Source organism: Boleophthalmus pectinirostris, unplaced genomic scaffold (assembly GCF_026225935.1).
Source record: "Boleophthalmus pectinirostris isolate CB_2022bp ecotype Guang Dong unplaced genomic scaffold, ASM2622593v1 HiC_scaffold_10, whole genome shotgun sequence".
Taxonomy (NCBI): domain Eukaryota; kingdom Metazoa; phylum Chordata; class Actinopteri; order Gobiiformes; family Gobiidae; genus Boleophthalmus; species Boleophthalmus pectinirostris.
Window position 1 is genome coordinate 13,196,716 of NW_026570971.1, and position 22,251 is coordinate 13,218,966.

A 22,251-nucleotide genomic window follows, 5' to 3' on the forward strand; every position below is an offset into this window, starting at 1 on the left:
ATGGTAACTTTAGTGCACCTCTCCATCTCTGTGGTTTTCCCATAACTCCTGTTCAAAACAACTGTGGGGATTGCTTTGGGTAACATGCAGTTCTTTTTAGGACAACAGACAATACCGCTGACAAGAGCCAAATGTGGGCCTATCTCATGTCATGGTGTGGGAGGAGACCATGTGCAAACAGATCCTGTTTGATGAGGAAGCTATAATTACAAGACAAGTGACAAGTGCCACCATTTTATGTCAACATAACACCCTGGTGTTGAGTGCACATCTGTACCTATTCAACAGCTCAATGTCTGCTTGTGGATGGACATATGTAAATATCCATAGTCATCTTGTGAAATCCTGCATGGGTCTAATGCCTGCACATTGCATTTGTTCACTTCATAAACCAGGTGGTGAGAGAAGGGACCTCTCTCGCCACAGCTGCCCTGGGGCTGATTGATAGACATGTCTGCCAATCTGCGTCAACTGCCTCTGCCACTACAAATCAATGAAAAACACAGCATGAAGATAGCAGATGATGTCATTAACATTCCCCAGGGATGTGAAGCTAACTAGAGGCACTCCTCAGTCTTAAGTTCTTTTAGACTGCACACTCGTATTGATCACAGGAAATGTGTTGTTTAAATCCATTTTGTATTTTTTCTTGAGTTTTCCGACTATTTTAAAACTTTTTTGACAGTGTTTGCTAATGTGTGCATTGTGTCACCTTGGCAACTGTAGAACTTTTTTTCATTTTTTTATTAAAGCACCACCATAGATCTACATTAGGCGTGAAGTCTATCCAAATAGAGCTGCTATCCTTCCAATTGCCCTACCACTCAACCATCCCATCCACTGTTATTCCCGTGAATACGTGAAATAAAAAAAGTCTCTCGGTGAGGTGTGGGGGGGATATTTGATACTTGATGAAACGTGACCTCTCTCAGGCCCGTCTCTATGACAACAGTAAACAAACACCCGGAGGGCCACATTAGCGTTAGCCTTACTTTTGTGGCCCTAAGTTAGCCGTTGTGCGAATTATTGCGAGTAATCTTTCGACCTCCTCGTCTTAGAATATAACTATTTACGTAGTGTTATTTCACGTTAGTTGACGCAGCAGACATGCCCAAAAAGAAAGCCATCAAAACGAAAAAGGCAAAAGCCGGGTAAGTCCCATTCACAGATTTATTTTTGTTTACCGATTTAGCCAACGCTGAATTAGGGTTTTGCTTTATTTTGCGTTTCCCCAGCAAAGGGAAAAAGGATGGTAAACAAGAATCCAAAGTGGACCGGGAGTCGGACCTGGAGAAGGCCCGCTCCAACGCGGCTCTGTGGGAGCTGAGGCTGCAGGTCACGGAACAGTCCCTGACGCAGTACCGAGAGTCTTGCAGAAAGCTGGCCCGGGCGAATGAAGAACTAACCAACGACCTGTACCGCGTAGAGAAGGATAGCGTTGACACCACTTGGTTCTTCAACAAGCAAGATGCATCCAAGGAGGAAAAGGTTTCTATCATTTCTTTACAAATTGTGTTGCCTGCTAAACTGAGTTGGACCAAATTCATCTGATTTTGTTTGTGCAGATTCGTTCGCTGCAGGAAACCCTTAAAAACCAGACAGCACAAGCACGTGACCGGGAGAAGCAGCTGGTGAGTATGACACAAGCTCTGCAGTGAGCAGAGAAGTCAGCTGCACCTAGGATGGTCTACCACAGATTCTAAATTACAGCACTGAAGTCATCACAGCAAATTAGGAATGGCAACAATCAATAGGCCTACTATAAGTAGCTCAAACAGGACCAAAATGGGCTCCACCACTGTGCAAGTCTTCTAAATTCTAAAAACACACAATGATCTGCATTACTCCAGGCGGGTTACACACGTGTGACTTGACTACTAAACTGTTCAAACTGTGCTTTGCTTTGTATTTAACAGCTTTCTTGTGTGTAATTATGTTGCCATTTAAGAAAACAGCACAGAGTCACATTACACTGGCCAGAGAAAAGAAAGTGCTTGGTTTGGAAAAGGCGTCTCTCTGGCCCTGATGTGTTGACCATAGGCCTACATCACATGTCCACCAGTGACCAGTTGCATAACACACAACAAAGAGATATATATGTCCCTTTTTATCCACACTGACTTGTGCTGCTTTTAGGGACCAAGCAATCAAACAGACACGACAATATTTAAGTGGCTTATGGCTCACAAGTGAGCAAAACGTTTTGCTTGCGTTTGCCAGCAGATGTTTTCCATCTCAGGCACTGGTTTAATGCTACTAAATGAGACCAATACGCTTCTGAAATAGAAAGAAAAGACACATGGCCTGGACCAACTTAATATTTCTGCTGCTGCCACTATGCTTTCTTATGTGTCGTGAACAGAAAACAATCATGTCATTTTGTGGTGAAAGCTGCATATGACCTGAAGTATGTTTTATTATTTACTGATATAAGGATGTGGCAGAAATCAAATCCTTTAATCTTGCCTATTCAGATCTAGCCTGTGCAACCCACTTGAGTCTTATCAAGTGGCAGCGCATGTTATAATTATATAGATTTATTTATATAGGCTTCTGTTTGCTTGAATAAAGACTTGTCATAGTAATTAGGCCTATGGGAGCAATTCAGTGGTAGATAGTCTCAGTCATTACATGCTTGTGGTTGCATGTTTTACTAGTCCATCATGACTTTGGCCTGTGTGAACCTAAAGAGATCTGGACTTTTTATTTGAACTTATACGGAGATGTGCTTTAACCTTAGATTTCTCCTGTATCTTTATGCATTTTTGTAGATTTCCGAATACACACAACAATTGAATGAGATGAAGGAACTGTTCGAGAAACGGTCAAAAGACTTCAGCATGATAGAAGAGGGGATGAGAAGAATTAAAGCATTTGAGATCCAGAAAGCACAAATGGAACAAGAGGTTGCTGATGTAAGTTTCCCCCATAGGCTCCATTTTATATCTTTGCAAAGTAGGACTTTTACCTATTGCTTTTGTGATTTAGATTCGAGAAAGCATGGAGAAAGCTGAAAAGAGACACAGGGAAGACCTCAACAAAGTGGAGTATGATTTTTTTAAAGAAAAGGTATGTCATTAAAATCATACAAAGAATCGAAGTGGGTAATTCAAATGTTTTGTTCTACTGTAGACCTATAGGAAAACATGAAATATCAAAAGCGTGTGTCCAGTGTAACGGTGAGGTGTATATTTTGCGACAGGCTCGATTGGAGGAGGAAGCGGAGAAAACCATCTCTTTGGTGGTGCAGAGGGCCCACAGTGAAGCGGTTGTGTGAGTGTGCCTCCCTGTCCACTCGTGTGCACCTGTAGGAAACTCCAAGGCACAGAAAAGAATAATTGTCCCTTTTAGATGTACAGTATATGTACATAAATATATATAACCCCCGATGTTATTTTCTCCACCACACTGTTTTGTCACGTTTATGATAGTGTACATCTCTGTCGCCAATGATCACATGCTTCACCGTCTCGGAAACTCCCACAGGGAGGAAGTTTATTACTTTTGAGGCCTAAAGATGAACATCTTTCCTCTGCTATGTTTAGTTACATTTTACAGCTCATAACATATCAACACTGATGCTGGTGTGGTCCGGTTTTCTTCGGTTTATCTTTCAGTAATTGATTTAATTTTGGACACACACAACCAACCAAGTTTGCCTAGCCATTAGGCTTAGAATATATGTATCTGACTAAAACTGAATATCAACTAAATGTAGTCATGCTCTATATATATGTATGTTGCTGTATAAACTGTGTCCTGATTTGCCATTCACTGTGTTGAAGTTTGTTGTTTGTTTTGCTTGTTTAGACAGCTGGATGATGCCTCACGATCAGTCTTTAGAGAAAATGTACGTTTGAATGAAACCCTAAAGCTTCACATGAGGGAAACTGAAGAATTGCAAAAACGTAACCGGTCTCTGATCAAGCAAAATGATGCCTTGTTTTTGGACAAGGTAAGGTCACACAATGTTTCTGGACAAGGTAAGATAATACAGCTACTGCAGTCACTGTCATGCTTTTACAAAACTGACTCAGACTTGGTTCATCTAAAAATGACATGTTGAATCAGTAGAGAAAATGACATCCGTTATTTTCCTTCTTTGTTTACATGCACAGAACTTGTGTATTTTACTTGTGGTCCCTACTGATGGCCGCCAGCTTCTGGTCTGTGGCTGTGGTCAGTTTCCACTCATGTAGAATCAATGGCCACTTTACAGATTTCTGTCAGTGATTCTCTCCAGTAAGCAAACAGTGGCCATGTTAGTCTTAGTCTCATGATGACAGCTCATTAGTATGGTAGATTATCACAAACTGCAGTTCAATAATAAAAAATAATGTTGGTGCTCTGTGCTTAATACACATGCATCTTTATATTTTTGTAGAAGACATACGAGGGTATAATGAAGAAGAATGCTGCCCAGATCTCTGTTCAACAAGAAGAGCTGTCACAGCTCCAGTCCAAAGTTGCGTCACTGGAGGAGGCCCTAAAGCAAAAGGAATTCCAATTGAAGCAGGAAGAAGAGAAGCAGAAGCAAATGTTGGTGTCTTCTGAAGCTGGCCAGGTGGAGCTGGACAAACTGCAGAAGGTACTCAGTATGCGTGATAAGGAGCTGTCCCACATCAAGAGGCTGGCAGCAGTGATTGTGGAGCAGAGGACAGAGTTGGAGAGGTTCTTTCATGAAGCATTGGCAGAGGTCAAGCAAGAGGTCATGGTCAGCAGATCCAAATACAAGAAAGATGCACTACAGGCTTATCGTTGGACACTCAAGGAAGCCAATGGGGGGAAAATTAAGTTTCCACCCATTCGCAATTTTCACAAAATCCCTCACAGTACCAACTCTGTCTACTCAGACATGGAAGCGGCTGCCAAGTGGTGGGTCCACATTATTTATGTGTGAGGCTGCCCTTTATCATAATTGAACCTTTCTGTGTCTGTTTAGGACTCACCAGGCTGGCAGTAAAGTAGAAATCTCCGATCTTACTTGGGAGCAAAAAGAACACGTCTTGAGGCATCTTTTTGCAAAAATGAATGGACAGGCTGAAAGGTAATGACAGAAGACAGTTTTGTTTGTCAGGTTTCTAGAGCATAAGTCATCCAATGACTTCACAGGCGATAATGCTGTGTAAACCACTTTGAGATCATTTATCTTTGAAAAACCAAATGCTGTGATGCCACAGAATAACTCCAGCTGAACTTCTGCTGACTCCTCCCTCTTTTAATGTTTTAAACAGACATTTTCTCTGCGAAGAGGATACCATAAAACATCAGTTAGGCTTTAACCAATTTTCTTTTCCATCCAGCTGCTTAAAAAGAATGAAGAAAGAGTCTGGGCACAATAGTAAAAATAGGCCCGGCCACAGAGTCGTGTGCTTGGAAACAAACATCTGGTCACGTCCATTTGCTTTCAGGCGATTGGGCCCTCTTCACGTGCCCTCGGGTGGATTTTATTCTTTGAACACTTGTGGTCACTGAGCAGCTGGTAACATGATTTTCAAAAAGGAGTGTGCGGGAGTTGGTATGGGCCAATGGCAGACAGGAGGAGATGTATATTCATGTTAGCAGTGGTCTGGCACCTACAAGTGCAGCAGAACACTTGGCAAGTAAAGACAGTTAGCTGCTTGAAACTACAGTAAACCCAAGTCTGTTGTACTGACCCAGAGTTACCCCTTGTCCAGAACAGCAGCAGGCCCAAGTGAAATGGCTCTAGGATGCCAAACAGAACTTTTTAATATCAGTTTTGTATTTAATGCAACTCTGTGTTTTCCTGACAGAAAGAACAGCAAAAATTTCACTCTGTCTGCCCCTCCAGAGAAGAAGAACCTCATTGACAGTGATGCTGCCAGGTAAGACGCTAAAGGAATGTACTAGAATAAAAGTTGTACCTCATACTTGCAATTATGAAGTCTGTGGAGATTTATTGGTCCCACATTCCATGCAGAGCTGGAAAAGTATTGGCTGTGGGAACCTGCAAAAGTGTGATTTATTAGAGTTATAATATAATGACTTTGTCTTTCAGAATGAAAGAAGGAGCCCTCCACTTTCCTCACGCAGGCATCCGCGTCCACTCTCCCCTCCAACCCCAGCAGCCTGCCCCATATACACCCAGCCTGACCTCTGTGTGGCCTCTGGAGCTCACACTATTTTACCAATAAATGCGGTTTTGAGGCAGAAGTTGGAGAAATATACTCTGTTTTATTAAATTAATAGGAATACAATTCTACACAGCTGTCATGTAAAATGCAAAGGTTTTGTAAATACATTGTGTAACACTATGTAACATTATAGTACTCTGTATTGTCCGATTAAGGACTAGGGCTTTTATTTTACAAGTATTTTGAATTCTTGTTGTTCTGCTATCCAATCGGCATAGTGATGTTAAATCAGTATGCAAGGAGCATATAAAGATGGTTTTAAAACACCTTTTACATGATATTAGCGTCCCATTGTTGGCATGGTAACAGCTGGACTTTTGAGTGTAGCATCTTCAGCTTTCCATTGTGAAGTGACAGTTTTGATCTGTGTGTAGAACTGGATTCCCTTGAGACACATGAAAGTGAATTCAACCAGTAATACTATGAAAGCAGTACACATATCAAGATTTGAATTAATGCTAAGTAGTTTGTAAAATGCGGGTCTTACCTGCTTTCCATAAAAGTTCATGTCTCCTCTGAAGGATGCTCTTGAGCCAGTGAAGGAGAACATAGGAAGTGGAACAGGGATAGGTACGTTCACTCCAACCTGCATGATAGTAGTTTACCCATTTTCAAAAATGCACAGAACATGAAACATTTGTGGATGCTTAATTGCTATAATGATGCGGTACATCAGTACAGTTGAAAAAGAGAAAACAAGGTCACATGATATCAAAACAAAACTAAACTGGCGGCATATATTTACCCTTTTGAAAGCACAACATGTGCTTATGAGAGGCTAAATAAACATTGTGTTATGATGGCAACGAGAAAATGGCATTGTTGGGTTTTGAATGTTTGAAATGATGAGAGTACGGTTGGACACAATGAGACCTTTTGGCTAGGTGTGGGAAAAAAAGAAAAAGGAAAGTTGATGTTTATTGCAGCCAGGATTGGAGAAAACAGCACATAGTCGGTGTAGAGTTTGGTCATGTGAACAGCAAACAGTGCATAGCTCAATGCCACAGGCAAACAAACAGGGTCAGGGATGGCTGTATTTATACACAACGGTGAGCAGACCTGAGAAATCCCTTTTGAGGTTTAATTACGAGTTTCCCTCCTCGATTACTAACTGGAAAACTGTGTACTTCTATTTTTTTCATAAATTCACAGGTATTTGCAGTACCTATTTCTAGAGAAGTGGAGGGAAAAGTTCAGCCAATATGTGTATTTTGGGTTAGGGGCAAACAGATTAGCATAGCCAAGAAAAATAATATTTGTAAAGCAAGAAAGATTTCTGACTAAGGTGTTCCCTGTTTGGTATGCTGTATTGACATGACAGAGGGATGTGAATGTCTCCTTTCTACCAAAACACATTTGGAGTCTAGAGACGCTCACCTGGCCCACGTCCACCTCGTGAGTGTATTTGCGTGCAGTGGCACCATTTGTGGTGAAAATAGCCGTCCCGTTGCCATAGGGATTCCCGTTGACCATTTTGATGGCGTCGTCAAGAGTCTCTGCCTCAAGAACAACCAGAACTGGGCCAAAGATCTCCTCAGTGTAGCACTTCATCTTGGGCTGTGGGAATAGAGAAGTCAACATTGTAACTAGCAGTTTAGAGGTCTTCATTATCATTATCATTATCATTTTCTTGTTTGGATAGAAGCATAGATCCACATACTGTGACATTGCCTATGATGGTTGGTCCCACAAAATTGCCATTCTCATAACCCTTGACCTTCACATCTCGGCCATCCAAGAGAACCTGAGCTCCCTCATCCACGCCACTCTGAATCAGACTGCACACTCTGGCCTTGGCCTGGGGAGAAATCAGGGGCCCCACATCTGCACCAGGCTGGTCTCCTGGCATGGCCCCACAAAACAACCAGCTATAAGGTTACACACAATAGCTCTAGCATGATGCGAGGTGCAGATCATGGCACTGACATTCAAAAAATGCAGTTTGCACAGACACAGGATGAGGGGCACCCACAGTCACTCCTTCAAAACGCATACTTACAGGTTTCCTGTATGTGACACTAATTCAAGTCCACATCATGTAAAATGGTGAGACTTGTACTCCAATTTATCACACATTAACTTTCTTTTTCAAAGGATCTGTTCTAAACCACTAGGCCCTTGCTGCAGATGTGGCCACAAACGGCCAGTATGGCTGGCTCATCAAGAGCTATATACCAGCCGAGACCAAAGAGAAGTGAGAATCACGCAAAGGGCAAAGGTGTGGTTAAAGCGGCATGGGTGGCCCCCATATGACTACAGCCATGACCCTAGAGATGTAGTGTGTCTGAGGAGTAAATTCCCATGTGCAGGTGCATTACCTGCGTTGACACGCAGAGCCTTTGCTCGCTCCACCAGCTCAGGTAGCCAGCTCCGGGCCTCTCCTACCAGGATGGCTGTGGACAAGGCCATGCAGCGCTGACCAGCTGCACCAAATGCAGCACCCACTAGCTGATTCAGAGTGTTTTCCTTGTTTGCATCTGGCATCACCACACCATGGTTCTTTGCTCCCTAGAACAAGCATACAGTGATTGTGAACCTTAACACATTTGATTTAATAATAGTAAATAAAATTAACTTTTTTTTTCAGTGTTTCAAGATGTATTACAGACCACAGAGATTATGAGGAGCAGCAGACACACATCATAATCATCTGTTGAACAATGCTGCCACCTGCTGTACAAAATAAGAAGTATCCAAGAACGCTCTATTTTGGACGACTCACCATGTTGGACTGAACTCTCTTTCCATTTTTGGATCCCCTCTCATAAATATATTCCCCAGCTTGATTTGAGCCCACAAAGCTGATTGCTTTAACAGCTGGATGGTCACAGATGAAGTTTACAGCTGGGAAGAAATTATAAAGTTTGTAGGTGGCTGTCACATAACAAAAAACTATTAAATGTACATGTGTGCCTACTATCATGTTGGCCATGGATAATATTAAGTGTCCCGTCTGGAGCACCAGCATCCTGGAGCATTTCGGCTAGCAGCATAGCACAGGACGGGACCCGCTCAGACGGCTTCAGGAGATATGTGTTTCCACACACCATCCCCATAGGGAACATCCACAGGGGAATCATGGCAGGGAAGTTGAAAGGGGCAATGCCAGCACATACTCCAAGGGGCAGGCGAAAGGTGTAAGTGTCCATGTCTTTAGTGATGGAAGGGAGAGTTTCACCCAGCATCAAAGAGGTGATGCTGCAGGCATGCTCCACAACCTCTGAAATGTACAGAGATACAAAAAGGAGTGTGCGGGAGTTGGTATGGGCAGATGCATAAAGCATCTGAATAACGTCGTAATTTTATCTGTCTTGAATACACATTGAATACACACACATCCCCTCCTTGAACTGTCACCTTATCGTGGTGGAGGGGTTTGAGTGCCCGAATGATCCCGGGAGCTATGTTGTCGGGGGCTTCATGCCCCTGGTAGGGTCACCCAAGGCAAACAGGTCCGGGGGGACGGGTTAGACGAAGAACGGTTCAGAAGTCCCATATGATGAGTCACACACAGAGGTCAGTTACGTCGCCCGGACTGGCGTCACCGGGGCCTCACCCTGGAGCCAGGCCTGGGGTGGGTGCTCGTCAGCGAGCGCCTGGTGGCCGGGCCTTCCCCCATGGGGCCCGGCCGGGCTCAGCCCGAAGGAGCGACGTGGGGCCGTCCTCACGTGGGCCCACCACCCGCGGGAGGAGCCATATAGGGCCGGTGTAAAGAGATCTGGGCGGCAGTCGAAGGCGGGGGCCTCGTCGACCGGATCTCCGGACATGGAGACTAGCTCTGGGGACATGGAATGTCACCTCGCTGGGGGGGAAGGAGCCTGAGCTTGTGCGGGAGGTTGAGCGTTACCGACTAGATATAGTCGGTCTCACCTCCACGCAGTTTGGGCTCTGGAACCCAACTCCTTGAGAGGGGCTGGACTCTCCATTTCTCTGGCGTTGGCCGCGGGGAGCGGCGGCGGGCTGGTGTGGGCTCATTGCCCCACAGCTCAGCCACTGTGCGTTGGAGTTCACTCCGGTGAACGAGAGGGTCGCGTCCCTGCGCCTTCGGGTCGGGGACAGGTCTCTCACTGTGGTGTCGGCCTACGGGCCGAACAGCAGTGCAGAGTACCCGGCCTTCTTGGAGTCCTTGGGAGGGGTACTAGACAGTGCACCGACCGGGGACTCCGTTGTTCCCCTTGGGGACTTCAACGCCCACGTGGGCAACGACAGTGACACTTGGAGAGGGGTGATTGGGAGGAACGGCCTCCCTGATCTGAACCCGAGCGGTGTTTTGTTATTGGACTTCTGTGCTAGTCACGGTTTGTCCATAACGAACACCATGTTCGAGCACAAGGGTGTCCATAAGTGCACGTGGCACTAGGACACCCTAGGCTGAGCTGTCAACTGATCACCACCTGGTTGTGAGTTGGGTTCGCTGGCGGAGGAGGAAGCCGGAAAGACCTGGCAGGCCCAAGCGTGTAGTGAGGGTCTGTTGGGAACGTCTGGTGGAGCCCTCTGTCAGAGGGACTTTCAACTCGCACCTCTGGGAGGACTTCTCCCGGATTCCGGGGGAGGCTGGAGATATGGAGTCCGAGTGGGCTTCATTCTCGGCCTCTATTGTCAATGCGGCTGCTCGGAGCTGTGGGCGTAAGGTCTGTGGTGCCTGTCGCGGCGGCAATCCCCGAACCCGGTGGTGGACACCGGAAGTAAGGGATGCCGTCAAGCTGAAGAAGGAGTCCTATCGGGCCTTGCTGGCTCGGGGGACTCCTGAAGCAGCGGGTACCGGCGGGCCAAGCGTGCTGCAGCCCGTGTGGTTGCAGAGGCAAAAACTCGGAGCTGGGAGGAGTTCGGGGAGGCCATGGAGAAGGACTATCGGACGGCCTCAAAGAGATTCTGGCAAACCGTCCGGCGCCTCAGGAGGGGGAAGAAGTTCTTCGCCAACACTGTTTCCAGTGCGGGGGGAGAGCTGCTGACCTCGACTGGGGACGTTGTCCGGCGGTGGAAGGAATGCTTTGGGGATCTCCTCAATCCCACCGTCATGTCTTCCGAGGAGGAGGCCGAGGCTGGGGACTCGGAGGCGGACTCATCCATCACCCTGGCTGAAGTCACTGAGGTGGTTGGAAAGCTCCTTGGTGGCAAGGCTCCGGGTTTGGATGAGATCCGTCCTGAGTACCTTAAGTCTCTGGATGTTGTGGGGCTGTCTTGGCTGACACGCCTCTTCAACATCGCGTGGCGGTCGGGGACAGTACCTCTGGACTGGCAAACCGGGGTGGTGGTCCCTCTGTATAAGAAGGGGGACCGGAGGATGTGTTCCAAGTATAGGGGGATCACACTCCTCAGCCTTCCCGGTAAGGTCTATGCCAGGGTACTGGAGAGGAGAATCCGGCCGATAGTCGAACCTCGGATCCAGGAGGAGCAGTGTGGTTTTCGTCCTGGCCGTGGAACACTGGACCAGCTCTACACTCTCCATCGGGTGCTCGAGGGTTCATGGGAGTTTGCCCAACCAGTCCACATGTGCTTTGTGGACTTGGAGAAGGCATTCGACCGTGTCCCTCGTGGTGTCCTGTGGGGGGTGCTCTGGGAGTATGGGGTCTGGGGCCCTTTGCTAAGGGCTGTCCAGTCCCTGTATGACCGGAGCAGGAGCTGTGTTCGCATTGCGCATTGCCGGCAGTAAGTCAGACCTGTTCCCGGTGCATGTTGGACTCCGCCAGGGCTGCCCTTTGTCACCGGTTCTGTTCATTGTATTTATGGACAGAATTTCTAGGTGCAGTCAGGGGCCGGAGGGGGTCCGGTTTGGGGACCACAGGATCTCATCTCTGCTGTTTGCGGATGATGTTGTCCTGTTGGCTTCATCGAACCCGGACCTGCAATGTGCACTGCGGCTGGGATGAAGATCAGATCTTCTAAGTCTGAGGCCATGGTTCTCGACCGGAAAAAGGTGGCTTGCCCTCTCCAGGTGGGTGGGGAGTCTTTGCCTCAAGTGGAGGAGTTCAAGTATCTCGGGGTCTTGTTCAAGAGTGAGGGAAGGACGGAACGTGAGATTGACAAGCGGATCGGTGCAGCTTCGGCAGTGATGTGGTCGCTGTGTCGGACCGTTGTGGTGAAGAGGGAGCTGAGCCAAAAGGCGAAGCTCTTGATTTACCGGTCAGTCTTCGTTCCTACTCTCACCTATGGTCATGAGCTCTGGGTAGTGACCGAAAGGACAAGATCGCGGATACAAAATAAAATGGGTTTCCTCCGCAGGGTGGCTGGGCGCTCCCTTAGAGATAGGGTGAGGAGCTCAGTCACACGGAAGAAGCTCGGAGTAGAGCCGCTGCTCCTCCACGTCGAGAGGAGCCAGTTGAGGTGGCTCGGGCATCTGTTCCAGATGCCTCCTGGGCGCCTCCCTCGGGAGGTGTTCCGGGCATGTCCCACCGGGAGGAGGCCCGGGGAAGACCCAGGACACGCTGGAGGGACTATGTCTCTCGGCTGGCCTGGGAACGCCTCGGGGTTCCCCCGGAGGAGCTGGAGGACGTGTCTGGGGTGAAGGAAGTCTGGGAGTCCCTTCTTAGGCTGATGCCCCCGCGACCCGGCCCCGGATAAGCAAACGAAAATGGATGGATGGATGGATGAATACACATTTTGATATTCTGACATTGTCACATTGTACTGGAGTTACAATGCAATACTTATACAATATGTGGATTTTGTATAATAAGTAAACAGGCATTGTGACTGCATAAATAGGTCAAAAAATAGTAGTAATTCAAATTAATTAATTATTATATTGTCAAGAATCTGAATAATTATGTATGGACAGGAGAAACTTACGCAGTCCTCTAAATACGTCGCCCTCTGCATCTGCCAGAGTTTTGCCCTGCTCAACTGTGATGTTCTTTGCAAGTTCTTTCTGAAATTAGACCAATTATAATAAACAAGTGGGACTGTGGGAACAACTTCTAGATCCTTTGACTTACAATGTTGTCCTTGATAAGCTGCTGATATCGCAGAAACACCTGCTGTCTGGCCAAGATAGAGGTTTCAGACCAAGTGTGAAAGGCTCTGGAGCAGGAGTCTACAGCTGCTAACATTTCCTCTTGTGTGGTTTTAGGGACACGAGCAGTCACCTCATTTGTGGCCTGTGGTAAAAGATAAGGAAAAGCAGCAAATGCATCCTAATCATCAACCAGAGAGCACTCTGTGTCAAAGGGCAACTAACCTCCTGACATTGAGTGAGTGATATTGTTTCATAATGACACTAATTATATTTGTGGTTTATACTTACAGGATTGTGGACATCCAGCCATTCGGAGGTCTTTGAATCAATAAATTTCCCATCTATGAAAAGCTTAACAGTTGTCTGTGGTGTAAGAAACAATATATGAAGTTATGTGAATACATTCTGTGTGGTGTGAAACAAAAGCTAGGTCTACATCCTAATTTATGTAAACTTACTACTGAGGAGGAGGAATAACACATGCGTCCAGTTTTAAGTGATATCTGTAAAACAAGTACAGGTGGATTTGCACATGGCCTATGGACAATGTTAAAGAATGAATTGTACACGTAATTTCTAGTTTAAACCAGCTCTACCACAAGATTAATAATAAACCCCAAGAATCCATGGCTAGAGAGGGCAAAGTCAACTTTTAAGAATAGTTCTTTTTAGGAATTATGTCAATATAATTGATATTTCTGTTCATAATGTTTGCATGGAGATGAACTTCTTGTTATAAAAGGATAAAATTAATGTAACTTTTTATTTTATTTTAGTTTTTCTGCAAAAAAAAAATTATTTTTTCTCCTTGGGCTCAACCAAATCCTTGCAACACATAATACTTGGAGCAAACGATGTGGAATGTCTTGTCTCTAACAATGTAACACAACTAATGCATTAATTCACTTGACCTTACCTTTGTCTTTAGCAATGTTCTTAAAGCTGTGTAGGCCATGGTGGAAATTATTGTATTTTGAACTCCAGGGGCAGGACTCTGCAGCCAGCACCAGCAGACAGCGCAGCTCCAGGCTTTACTCGGTGCAGAAAACTACTACCTGGGGCGGGTTTTCAGGAATCTGGGGTTGTTCATTGGCTAAAAGAGAGCACACCCACCAATGACTGACCACAATTTGGTGCAGACATTCATATCGTCCCGCCTTGTTTGTAAAAAACAGAATTTTGATTGGATAAATTCTTCATTGGCAACAACCTTAGCGATTATGTAACCAGAAGCGATAGTGGCAGAGGGAAAGCAATTGAGCAACTAAAACTAACTTAATTTGCCCTAAAGATCACCCGGATATAAATACATTCATTGCAAGGTGACAAAAAGAAGACATAAATGAATCATCGGCTTGATAAACTTCACAACGCTAAGCACGCAAGTCCCAAGCAATGCGCCTGTCCTTTGTGCATCTAGCTAAGGTACAATTCACACTATAATTTCATATTTAAGCAGAGACCTTCTCCTAATGTGAACCAGATGGCAAAGATGCTTAGTCATGGACCAAAGAGTAGTATGTAGGAGGGATTTTAGGAGCACATCCTATTGGCTGCTCCAGAGTAGAAGCAGATCACCAAAAGTTATTCTGTAGTTGGTGAAAGAAATTTAGGACATGGCAACTTCAACCAAGGTGCTCTATGAGACATACACCTCTTTGGGTTGTTTTGGCCTACATTCAGTTCATCTGTTGTGTTTTGTTTTAGCCTGTTCTCCATGGATACTTCAGGAGTTCTTGTTCCTGGAGGGTTCGCATTGGTAAGTCATTGACAATCTTTCCTCCTGTATGTTGGATTAGCCTCATGTTTTCATTAACAGCTAAATAATTACTGTAATACTTTTTTACTTTAGCATTTGCACTTAAAGGCATTGAATATGATCAAGTTCCTGTTAATCTGATCAAGGATGGTGGTCAGCAGGTAGAGTACTGCAGCCCACTCATAACTGTACTGGTATTAAATGTACAATAACAATATAATAATAATAATGCTGTTTTTCATAGTATACACCACAGTACAAGGAACTTAACCCAATGCAGCAAGTGCCTGCAGTTGAAATTGATGGCATGACCATTTCTCAATCAGTAAGTGTAAAGACATCACCTTTACAGAGGATGATTATAATGATGACTGATTATGCTTTGGCCATCCAGCTGACAATCATTCAGTATATCGATGAGACCAGGCCAGGGACGCCGCTCCTTCCTGTAGACCCCAAGAAACGTGTGCAGGTTCGGATGATAAGTGACCTTATTGCCTCAGGGATACAGCCTCTGCAGGTAAAAATAGCCCACATGAAATCACTGAGACATATATGAGGTTTACAAAATACATTGGAAAAGCAAACCAAAACCAATTCATCCCCAAAAACTGTTTATTCTAATTTGTATATGTCACATCCTTTTGTTTTCAGAATTTGTATGTGCTACAGAAAATTGGGGAAGAAAAGGTCCCTTGGGCACAGCACTTCATCAATCGAGGGTTTCAAGGTTGGTGAGAGGCTTTTGTCCTTGCTTTTAACCTGAGATTTTCCAGGTATTTAAAACATTACTTATATACCCTTTACCTATGCCTTTAGCTCTTGAACCTATTCTGAAAGAAACAGCTGGGAAATATTGTGTTGGTGATGAGGTGAGTGCTGTCAAACCTACAACTGTAATAAATAAAACAATGATTTAGACTTAGTTTTGGTTTTCTTCCTTTCAGATATCGATGGCTGACATCTGCCTAGTTCCTCAGGTCTACAATGCAGAGAGGTATAAAAACAAACCAACTTAAAAGTAGTGCATACATATTGAGCATTCGTCAATTTGATGGGCTTGTGCTTGCAGGTTCAAAGTGGACATTGAACCATACCCAACAATCAAAAGGCTGAATGCAACCTTGGTGGAGATTGATGCTTTCAGAACGAGTCACCCATCACGTCAGCCAGATACTCCGGATGATTTGCGTCAACCTTAAGATGTTGAAGTTGTGTACTTGATTAACAATTGCAAATGTTGTGGGAGTAGTCATTATGAACAAACACATTTCATAAAAGGTAACTTTTATTATTTGAATATAAATCTTTATTAAAAATTGTGATACAAAAGATTGGGTCAGTGTTTTCTTAAGTGTTTCCTCATTCTTCACTAGTAATCTCCATAGTGCATTTTATTGTATCGTTGTAAAAGGTACCAGCGCAGTCAGACCCACCAAATACCAGAAGTTTACACTGACAGATGGTTGGTCCATTCTTGTCCTTTTGTTTCCCTGTGTGTGATGAAGCGGAGCAGCCCAGACCAATAATGCTGTGTCCAGCTCGAGGTTTGGAGGAGAGCAAAGGTGAAGTCAGTGAAGTCCATATTCTGGTATCTGAGACAGTAAGACAAGTTATCAAATCCAACCATTTATCAAATATACACTTCAGTGTAAAGTAAAAAGGAAAATGTACTCACCTATATTAAAGATATGGACATCCTGAAGGGCTCCAATGGCACTGCAACCACCACTTACCAAAATTCTGTTGTCTGAAAGAGGGACTGCTGCGTGAAACCTGTCCGTACAGAAAATTATTTTAAGCTTTGACATATTTACATTATGATAAACTATTTTTGTCTTTACCCCCGAGGCAGTGGAGGCATGTTTTCACACTTCACAGCTGTGTATTCCATCAAGCCTTCAATCAAAAATAAAAATGTGTGTGTATGTGTATATATGTATATACAGATAGATGAATAAAATATCACTTCCTACCTAGATCAAGAATGTGAAGATCATTAAGATATGTTGCTGTTTTTCTGCCACCAAAAATAATCAGTTTATGGGAGAGCAGAGTGGCTGAATGCCTGTTGAAAATAAGCCACTATGTATTTACAATGACCATTTTACTCTATATTAAAAAGGTGCACTATGTCACTTTTCTGGAGAACGGTCTGCCACCTGCTCATCGAGATGTTTAATCTCATACTGTGGAACAATGTAAACATCAGGACACAGAGGTTTGGCCTTATCTCGTTAGATCTCAGGAGTCAAGCAAGGCTGGGTTTTGTCTAGTAGTTGGATGGAAGACCGCAGGGAAAACCAGAGGCCACAGTGGCAAAAATGGTTGTGTCCTTAGGTTACACACCCACAATGCCTAGTATGAATGTTGTGTGTGCATGTGAGTGTTGGTAGTGCAGATTGGCAGCCTTGCTTCCACCAGTTACATAGTGCACCAGAGGCATTGTAAGTGAGACAAACCCGAAGCGTGGCAGAGGTCTTTCTCCCTCCACAATGGGCTGGTACCACAGGCCAAACTCAGGGTTAAATATGTACAGAGCATTACTGCAGTTTTTCTCTCCAGAGGAAGTGCTTGGCTTAACTCCACCAAAAACAAAAAGCTCCTTCTTATAAAAGGCAGCAGAATGATACGCCAAAGTCGGAACACTCCCCTTAGTCTAAACATGAACATCTGGATCAGGTCAGTTTTTCAACAGATGTTACTTTTTGGTCATAGAAACTTACATTGACAAGCATCCACTTCCAGGTCATAGTGTTTAAAATGTACAGTTCATTGTAAGAAAGACCCTCCCTCAGGCCACCGTAGACGAAGACTGATTTTGAGTCAGGGTCAAAGGTTGCAGAGTGGCCCCGGGCACATGGTGGCACATACCCAGAAGCAGAGGAGTTCATTGGAAACCAGAAGTCATTGTCTGAAGAATAATGTGCAAATAAATTGATACAAAAAAATCAAAGTCAAAAAGTTAAAAGCATAGTACAACAAGTGTTAACTTGAGGTGCAGACCAAGCTCCAGTTTCCACAAAGAGTCTTTACAGTAGTTCTGCTCTGATGTCTCTCCACCAATGAGAACAGCAGTGTCTGGGTCAATCAGACACATTGTGTGGCTCCAGCGCTTCGATGGACACATTGACACTATTGGCAACAATCAAATTATGACCTGATAAGAGAATGTTAACAGAATGGCTCACTGTTCCTGACCTTCTCTGTTCTCATTCTTTATCTGTTCTGTTATTTCATCCGGACTGTTCACCGACAAGATCCTCTTCTTGGGGGTGGATGACTGCATTATGTCTTCACCAGGGCTGTCCTTGTCCTCGGAGCTCCAAGTCAGGTGACCTCTTTTACTGATGATTGTCCATCTGGGAGTCTTGTTCTTTATTCACACAGGAAAATCAGATTTTGTTACCAAGTTTAGGCTTCAATGTGGAATATGGATAGTCTTACTGTAGGCCAAGCTGACAGTCGACTTGGCACAACACAATCACTGGTGTCGATTTTATTTACTTGAATCTCTCCAAAGCAAACACTGCTGCACAATTGTGAGCAGTTCTGGGTCATCTGCAGAAACAATCAAATGGGTTTAAAAATGTGGATACCGAAAACATTTTCAAACTATATCTTCAGCCTCACCGTTTCATTCATGGTGCTCTGATGTATTGTGCTTGAAAGATCCACTTCATTGTGTCCTTGTGGGACTGACCATTTCTTATGCATAAGTGAAGTGCTGCTGAAGACACCGTCTTTCTCCTGCTGCAGTTACATAAATTAACATAAATATGCAGGTCCACCTGCACCACAAGTGTGAGAGATCCAGGTGTACTATGAATACCTCCCCACACACTGTGAGCACAATCTTGCCATATACACCCTTCCTGCTTCTCTCTGCTGCCACTGAAGAAATTTCATGATTCCACTCGCCTTCCCAAGTCAGGCACCTAAAAAATAAAACTGCTTATCACTGCTCAAACTAGAAGTGAGGAGGAGCCCATTTGCTCTGTATTGCATCTGTACCACATGCTGATGTCACACCTTGATCGAGAGGACAGAGTCCCTATATTCTGGGCCTGTACATTAGTACTGACAAGGACCTCCACTGATATGGTTGTCTCGTTATTTCCCCACTCTCCAAGACCGAAGATGACCAGCTGTTTGGGTAGGGGCAGCGGGATGTGCGCCTGAAAACACCTGCGATTGGATTTACTGGAGACAAACGGACAAAATTGTATTTAGATGCAGCGGGCTGCACTACAACACAGGTTATCAGTGCACATGTCTTACCTCATGAACTGTCGGGGAGCGTCGTGTAGAGACCAAATAACGTAAAAATTAAGTTTACCCATTTTGGCCATAAATCCTCAAAATGCTGATTTCAAACAATCACAGTAGCGCGACTCCACACGAGTGCGATGGCGCGTTGACAGCTCAGAGGTGACCGGCTTGAGGCGCACACCTGAGACCACTGTAATTAGTTCGCCATTTTTAAGTGTGATTATTTTATATATATATTAGTTTTATCACTTAATCACTTAAACAGATATGAATAAGTGCGGTGTAAATTTAATAGCTAGGCCTATCCGAAATGCAATTAAATCTGCAGATTCACAAAAAGAAAATTTCCAGACTACAGCAAATTAACTAAACCCATCTGATTTGTACGAGTGAATGTGATTGACACTTCTCACCATCCTTCAGGGAGGGCTCAAAATAAACCCTGTTTCATCACCAACTCTGTAACAATTACATCAAATCCCATATGGGCCAGTTTAATAAAAACACAAGGGACTCCCACAGAACTTTCTAATACTACCAGTAGACAGGCAACGCTAGCAATAAAAAACACACTGAAACAGATGATATTCTCTTTATTCCTTTTGCAATAAATTTTTAAAATATATAATCATTAATTTACATAAGGATACAGAACAGCAAACATTATAACCTTTAGATCTGATGCGTTCCAATGAATAGATGTATGCTTTAGCAGCCAGCTTTGTGACATCTTTGGAAACATGCAGTATGGAAGCTGCAATGATTATTCCAACAAGAACAAACAAAAAACTCAAAACATTCAAATTGAAAACATATATTCGAAGAGACAATAATCTTCAGTTTTCATCTATTCTGTGCACAATAAACAATTACAATGACATATTCAAACTTCTTAGCTGCAATGAGCGGGGAAAAGCAGAGGCAAATATTGATTCACATTACATAATAGGAGCTTTGCATGATAAGGGATGGCTTTTAATTGTGCTATGGCAAGCAAACTGTGCGGAACTCATCACTTCAGAACATTCAACATTTCTACTGAGGACATACAGATTTGTGCACAGACAGACTATTCTCTCATTCACAGTCAAAAATGAAATAAATATGGCAACGGCTAAAATACACACAACAGCAAAACATTTACAGAAAAATACACACAAAAATAAAAATTTGATTCTGCCAACCACTGCTAAATAGACACCTGTTCTGTGGTATTCCCTGATTACTGCTACCTTTGAAAATATTTTTCATTAATATATAGTATTTTTTTAAATGGGCACTTGACCAGTAAGTAAGCACAGTGCATACATGAAACCATGGCAAGGCTACTTTAGATATAGCAAGACGTTGAAGCATTGCATCGCCTTAAACTGACAAAATACGGTAGGAGGCCATGTGGCGACTCAACCTGATATTGACAAAATAGACATCTATGCCTGTCTTGTATTATAGAGCTGTCTTTTATATAGAATAAAAATAGTTCATACAGTTATCTTATTTCTATTCAATAAAATGCTTTAATTGTACATTCATTAGCAATAACGTGACATCTCAGGCACTGTAATAAACTCTGTAATAAAGGGTTTTATTCCGCCATAGCGAGTAGGAGTTGTCAAACTTCAGGAGATACGTGCCTTCACCTGGAAAGTCATGACTGCCCCCATGGACAGACAAGTGGCAGTCCTGTCGATACACAGGCAAGATTTCAGCTAGATTTGAGTTGGCTTGACTTTTGGAACCTTTCTCCACATCTCCATTCATCACAGGCCCTAAAAAAAGAAATCATATTAGAAAATACTGTCATAATAATTTTAAATGATTACAAGAAAAAACAGTGTACCTTCCAGCTCCTCCTCTTCATCCTCATCATCACTAGACTCACTAATGTGGACAGTAATAGACCGTGATGTTACAGGAGTCCAGTCAAAGTATATTCCAAAACCAATGTCATATCCATCTGTGGCGAACTCCCAGCAGACTTTCTTAGCCTCTGGCACAGTGGGCACATGGACTGTCATGATGTCTCCTCGATACACTGTCACCACACTGTCCTTCTCACCGCGCAGCTTTGCCTTAAGCTCCTTCAGAGCAGCAGATGTCCATGTAGTTGGGGGATCTAAAGGTGGCATCTGGGCTGCCAAAAAAAAATAAAATGTCAAACATAACATTTTTACTGTAGATCAGTTTCATCATATACACACTGCAAATAGTTTAGTAAAAATATAACATATCAATTTGATGAGGGCAATGAGTGCAGATAACGTCGAGCTGTGTGGCACAGGCAGCAGGTTCTTACCTTTTATCTCAGCAGAGAGCTCAGAGCTCCCAGGGCTGTTCTCGTCTGTGCCCTCCCTCTGGACCGGCTCAATAGGGGCCTCATCATTACCCTCAAACAAATGCACATAAGGGTAAGTCACGCTTTATATCATCTTGAATAGCACTTCCTTGTTTACTGTGACTCAATCATAATGGTTTATTTGACATTTGAGAAATATTAACTACCTCTGAAAGCTTGGTAGTCTTTTCTGTAGATTCATTCATATTCACTCGATCTTGGCTCAAAGTCTGTGAAAGGTCTGTATTCTCAAGTCTGAAGAAAACACAAGAAACCACAAGAATAAATAGAGAAAATATGATAATTTGTGCTTACAAATATCAAATACCCTGCCCCAATAACAGAAACTCCCAGAGCAACAGGTTACCTGGTGTCAGCCGGTCGGTTCTCACACTGTCTGGATGTTATTCCGGAAAAGGCAGAGAAGGAGAGAGATGACAGCCGTGACTGCAGCTCCGATGTAGCGTCTATTTTCTCCATGGCTCTGAGGACAAGACAAACAGCTCAGCTGCGTGGCTCCCACAGCCCAAACCCCGCCTCTCCGAGCGCACAGAGGAACTCAGAGTACGTCCACTGCACAGGCACATTTTCATAAACTACTACATACGGCAACATCACACCGAAACTTAATGTACCGTGCCAGACTAGTTTGCAACAGAGTCTGTGCGGCTTTATTTTCATTTGGCATCATTTCCAAACCTACTTTTCTGGCAGCTTGGCCTTCTTGCAGCTGGCTAACAGGTTAGCATAGATTAGCTCTAAGCATAAATGTTGT

The 22,251-nt window shown here is 44.0% G+C and overlaps 5 protein-coding genes across 6 annotated transcripts; 2 read left to right on the plus strand and 3 right to left on the minus strand.

Moving 5' to 3' along the window:
- Positions 1 to 781: 781 nt before the first annotated feature.
- si:ch211-163l21.10 (basal body-orientation factor 1) lies at positions 782 to 6,155 on the plus strand. Its single transcript, XM_020919556.2, has 11 exons — positions 782 to 1,151; positions 1,236 to 1,488; positions 1,566 to 1,631; positions 2,772 to 2,915; positions 2,989 to 3,069; positions 3,203 to 3,273; positions 3,811 to 3,955; positions 4,385 to 4,875; positions 4,943 to 5,047; positions 5,775 to 5,846; positions 6,020 to 6,155. The coding sequence occupies exons 1-11, from the start codon at positions 1,108 to 1,110 to the stop codon at positions 6,153 to 6,155; spliced, it is 1,608 nt and encodes a 535-aa protein (XP_020775215.2). The 5' UTR covers positions 782 to 1,107.
- A 19-nt stretch (positions 6,156 to 6,174) lies between these two features.
- aldh6a1 (aldehyde dehydrogenase 6 family, member A1) lies at positions 6,175 to 14,156 on the minus strand. Its single transcript, XM_020919642.2, has 12 exons — positions 14,027 to 14,156; positions 13,569 to 13,613; positions 13,399 to 13,473; positions 13,091 to 13,252; positions 12,945 to 13,023; positions 9,073 to 9,375; positions 8,878 to 8,999; positions 8,474 to 8,663; positions 7,816 to 7,997; positions 7,533 to 7,712; positions 6,643 to 6,741; positions 6,175 to 6,540 (listed from the first exon to the last, which is right to left on the minus strand). Exons 1-12 carry the CDS (start codon positions 14,063 to 14,065, stop codon positions 6,436 to 6,438), a joined length of 1,581 nt encoding a protein of 526 aa, XP_020775301.1. The 5' UTR covers positions 14,066 to 14,156; the 3' UTR covers positions 6,175 to 6,435.
- Positions 14,157 to 14,307: 151 nt separating this feature from the next.
- Positions 14,308 to 16,203, plus strand: gstz1 (glutathione S-transferase zeta 1). 2 transcript variants are annotated; one of them, XM_020919686.2, is made up of 9 exons: positions 14,308 to 14,535; positions 14,818 to 14,869; positions 14,963 to 15,030; positions 15,114 to 15,194; positions 15,264 to 15,389; positions 15,524 to 15,599; positions 15,689 to 15,741; positions 15,817 to 15,866; positions 15,942 to 16,203. In XM_020919686.2, exons 1-9 carry the CDS (start codon positions 14,506 to 14,508, stop codon positions 16,069 to 16,071), a joined length of 666 nt encoding a protein of 221 aa, XP_020775345.1. In that variant the 5' UTR covers positions 14,308 to 14,505; the 3' UTR covers positions 16,072 to 16,203. The 2 variants fall into 2 exon arrangements, with proteins under 2 accessions (XP_020775345.1, XP_020775346.1); XM_020919687.2 differs by lacking the exon at positions 14,308 to 14,535 and adding an exon at positions 14,580 to 14,744.
- Positions 16,156 to 19,498, minus strand: zgc:163014 (uncharacterized protein LOC100038766 homolog). The gene is made up of 13 exons (XM_055157402.1): positions 19,151 to 19,498; positions 18,902 to 19,072; positions 18,702 to 18,807; positions 18,503 to 18,622; positions 18,317 to 18,430; positions 18,071 to 18,245; positions 17,876 to 18,004; positions 17,596 to 17,783; positions 17,332 to 17,528; positions 16,846 to 16,937; positions 16,714 to 16,768; positions 16,548 to 16,645; positions 16,156 to 16,464 (listed from the first exon to the last, which is right to left on the minus strand). The coding sequence occupies exons 1-13, from the start codon at positions 19,219 to 19,221 to the stop codon at positions 16,232 to 16,234; spliced, it is 1,749 nt and encodes a 582-aa protein (XP_055013377.1). The 5' UTR covers positions 19,222 to 19,498; the 3' UTR covers positions 16,156 to 16,231.
- A 219-nt stretch (positions 19,499 to 19,717) lies between these two features.
- Positions 19,718 to 22,031, minus strand: tmed8 (transmembrane p24 trafficking protein 8). Its single transcript, XM_020919693.2, has 5 exons — positions 21,844 to 22,031; positions 21,644 to 21,731; positions 21,438 to 21,528; positions 20,982 to 21,275; positions 19,718 to 20,910 (listed from the first exon to the last, which is right to left on the minus strand). Exons 1-5 carry the CDS (start codon positions 21,954 to 21,956, stop codon positions 20,693 to 20,695), a joined length of 804 nt encoding a protein of 267 aa, XP_020775352.1. The 5' UTR covers positions 21,957 to 22,031; the 3' UTR covers positions 19,718 to 20,692.
- Between the last annotated feature and the right edge of the window lie 220 nt (positions 22,032 to 22,251).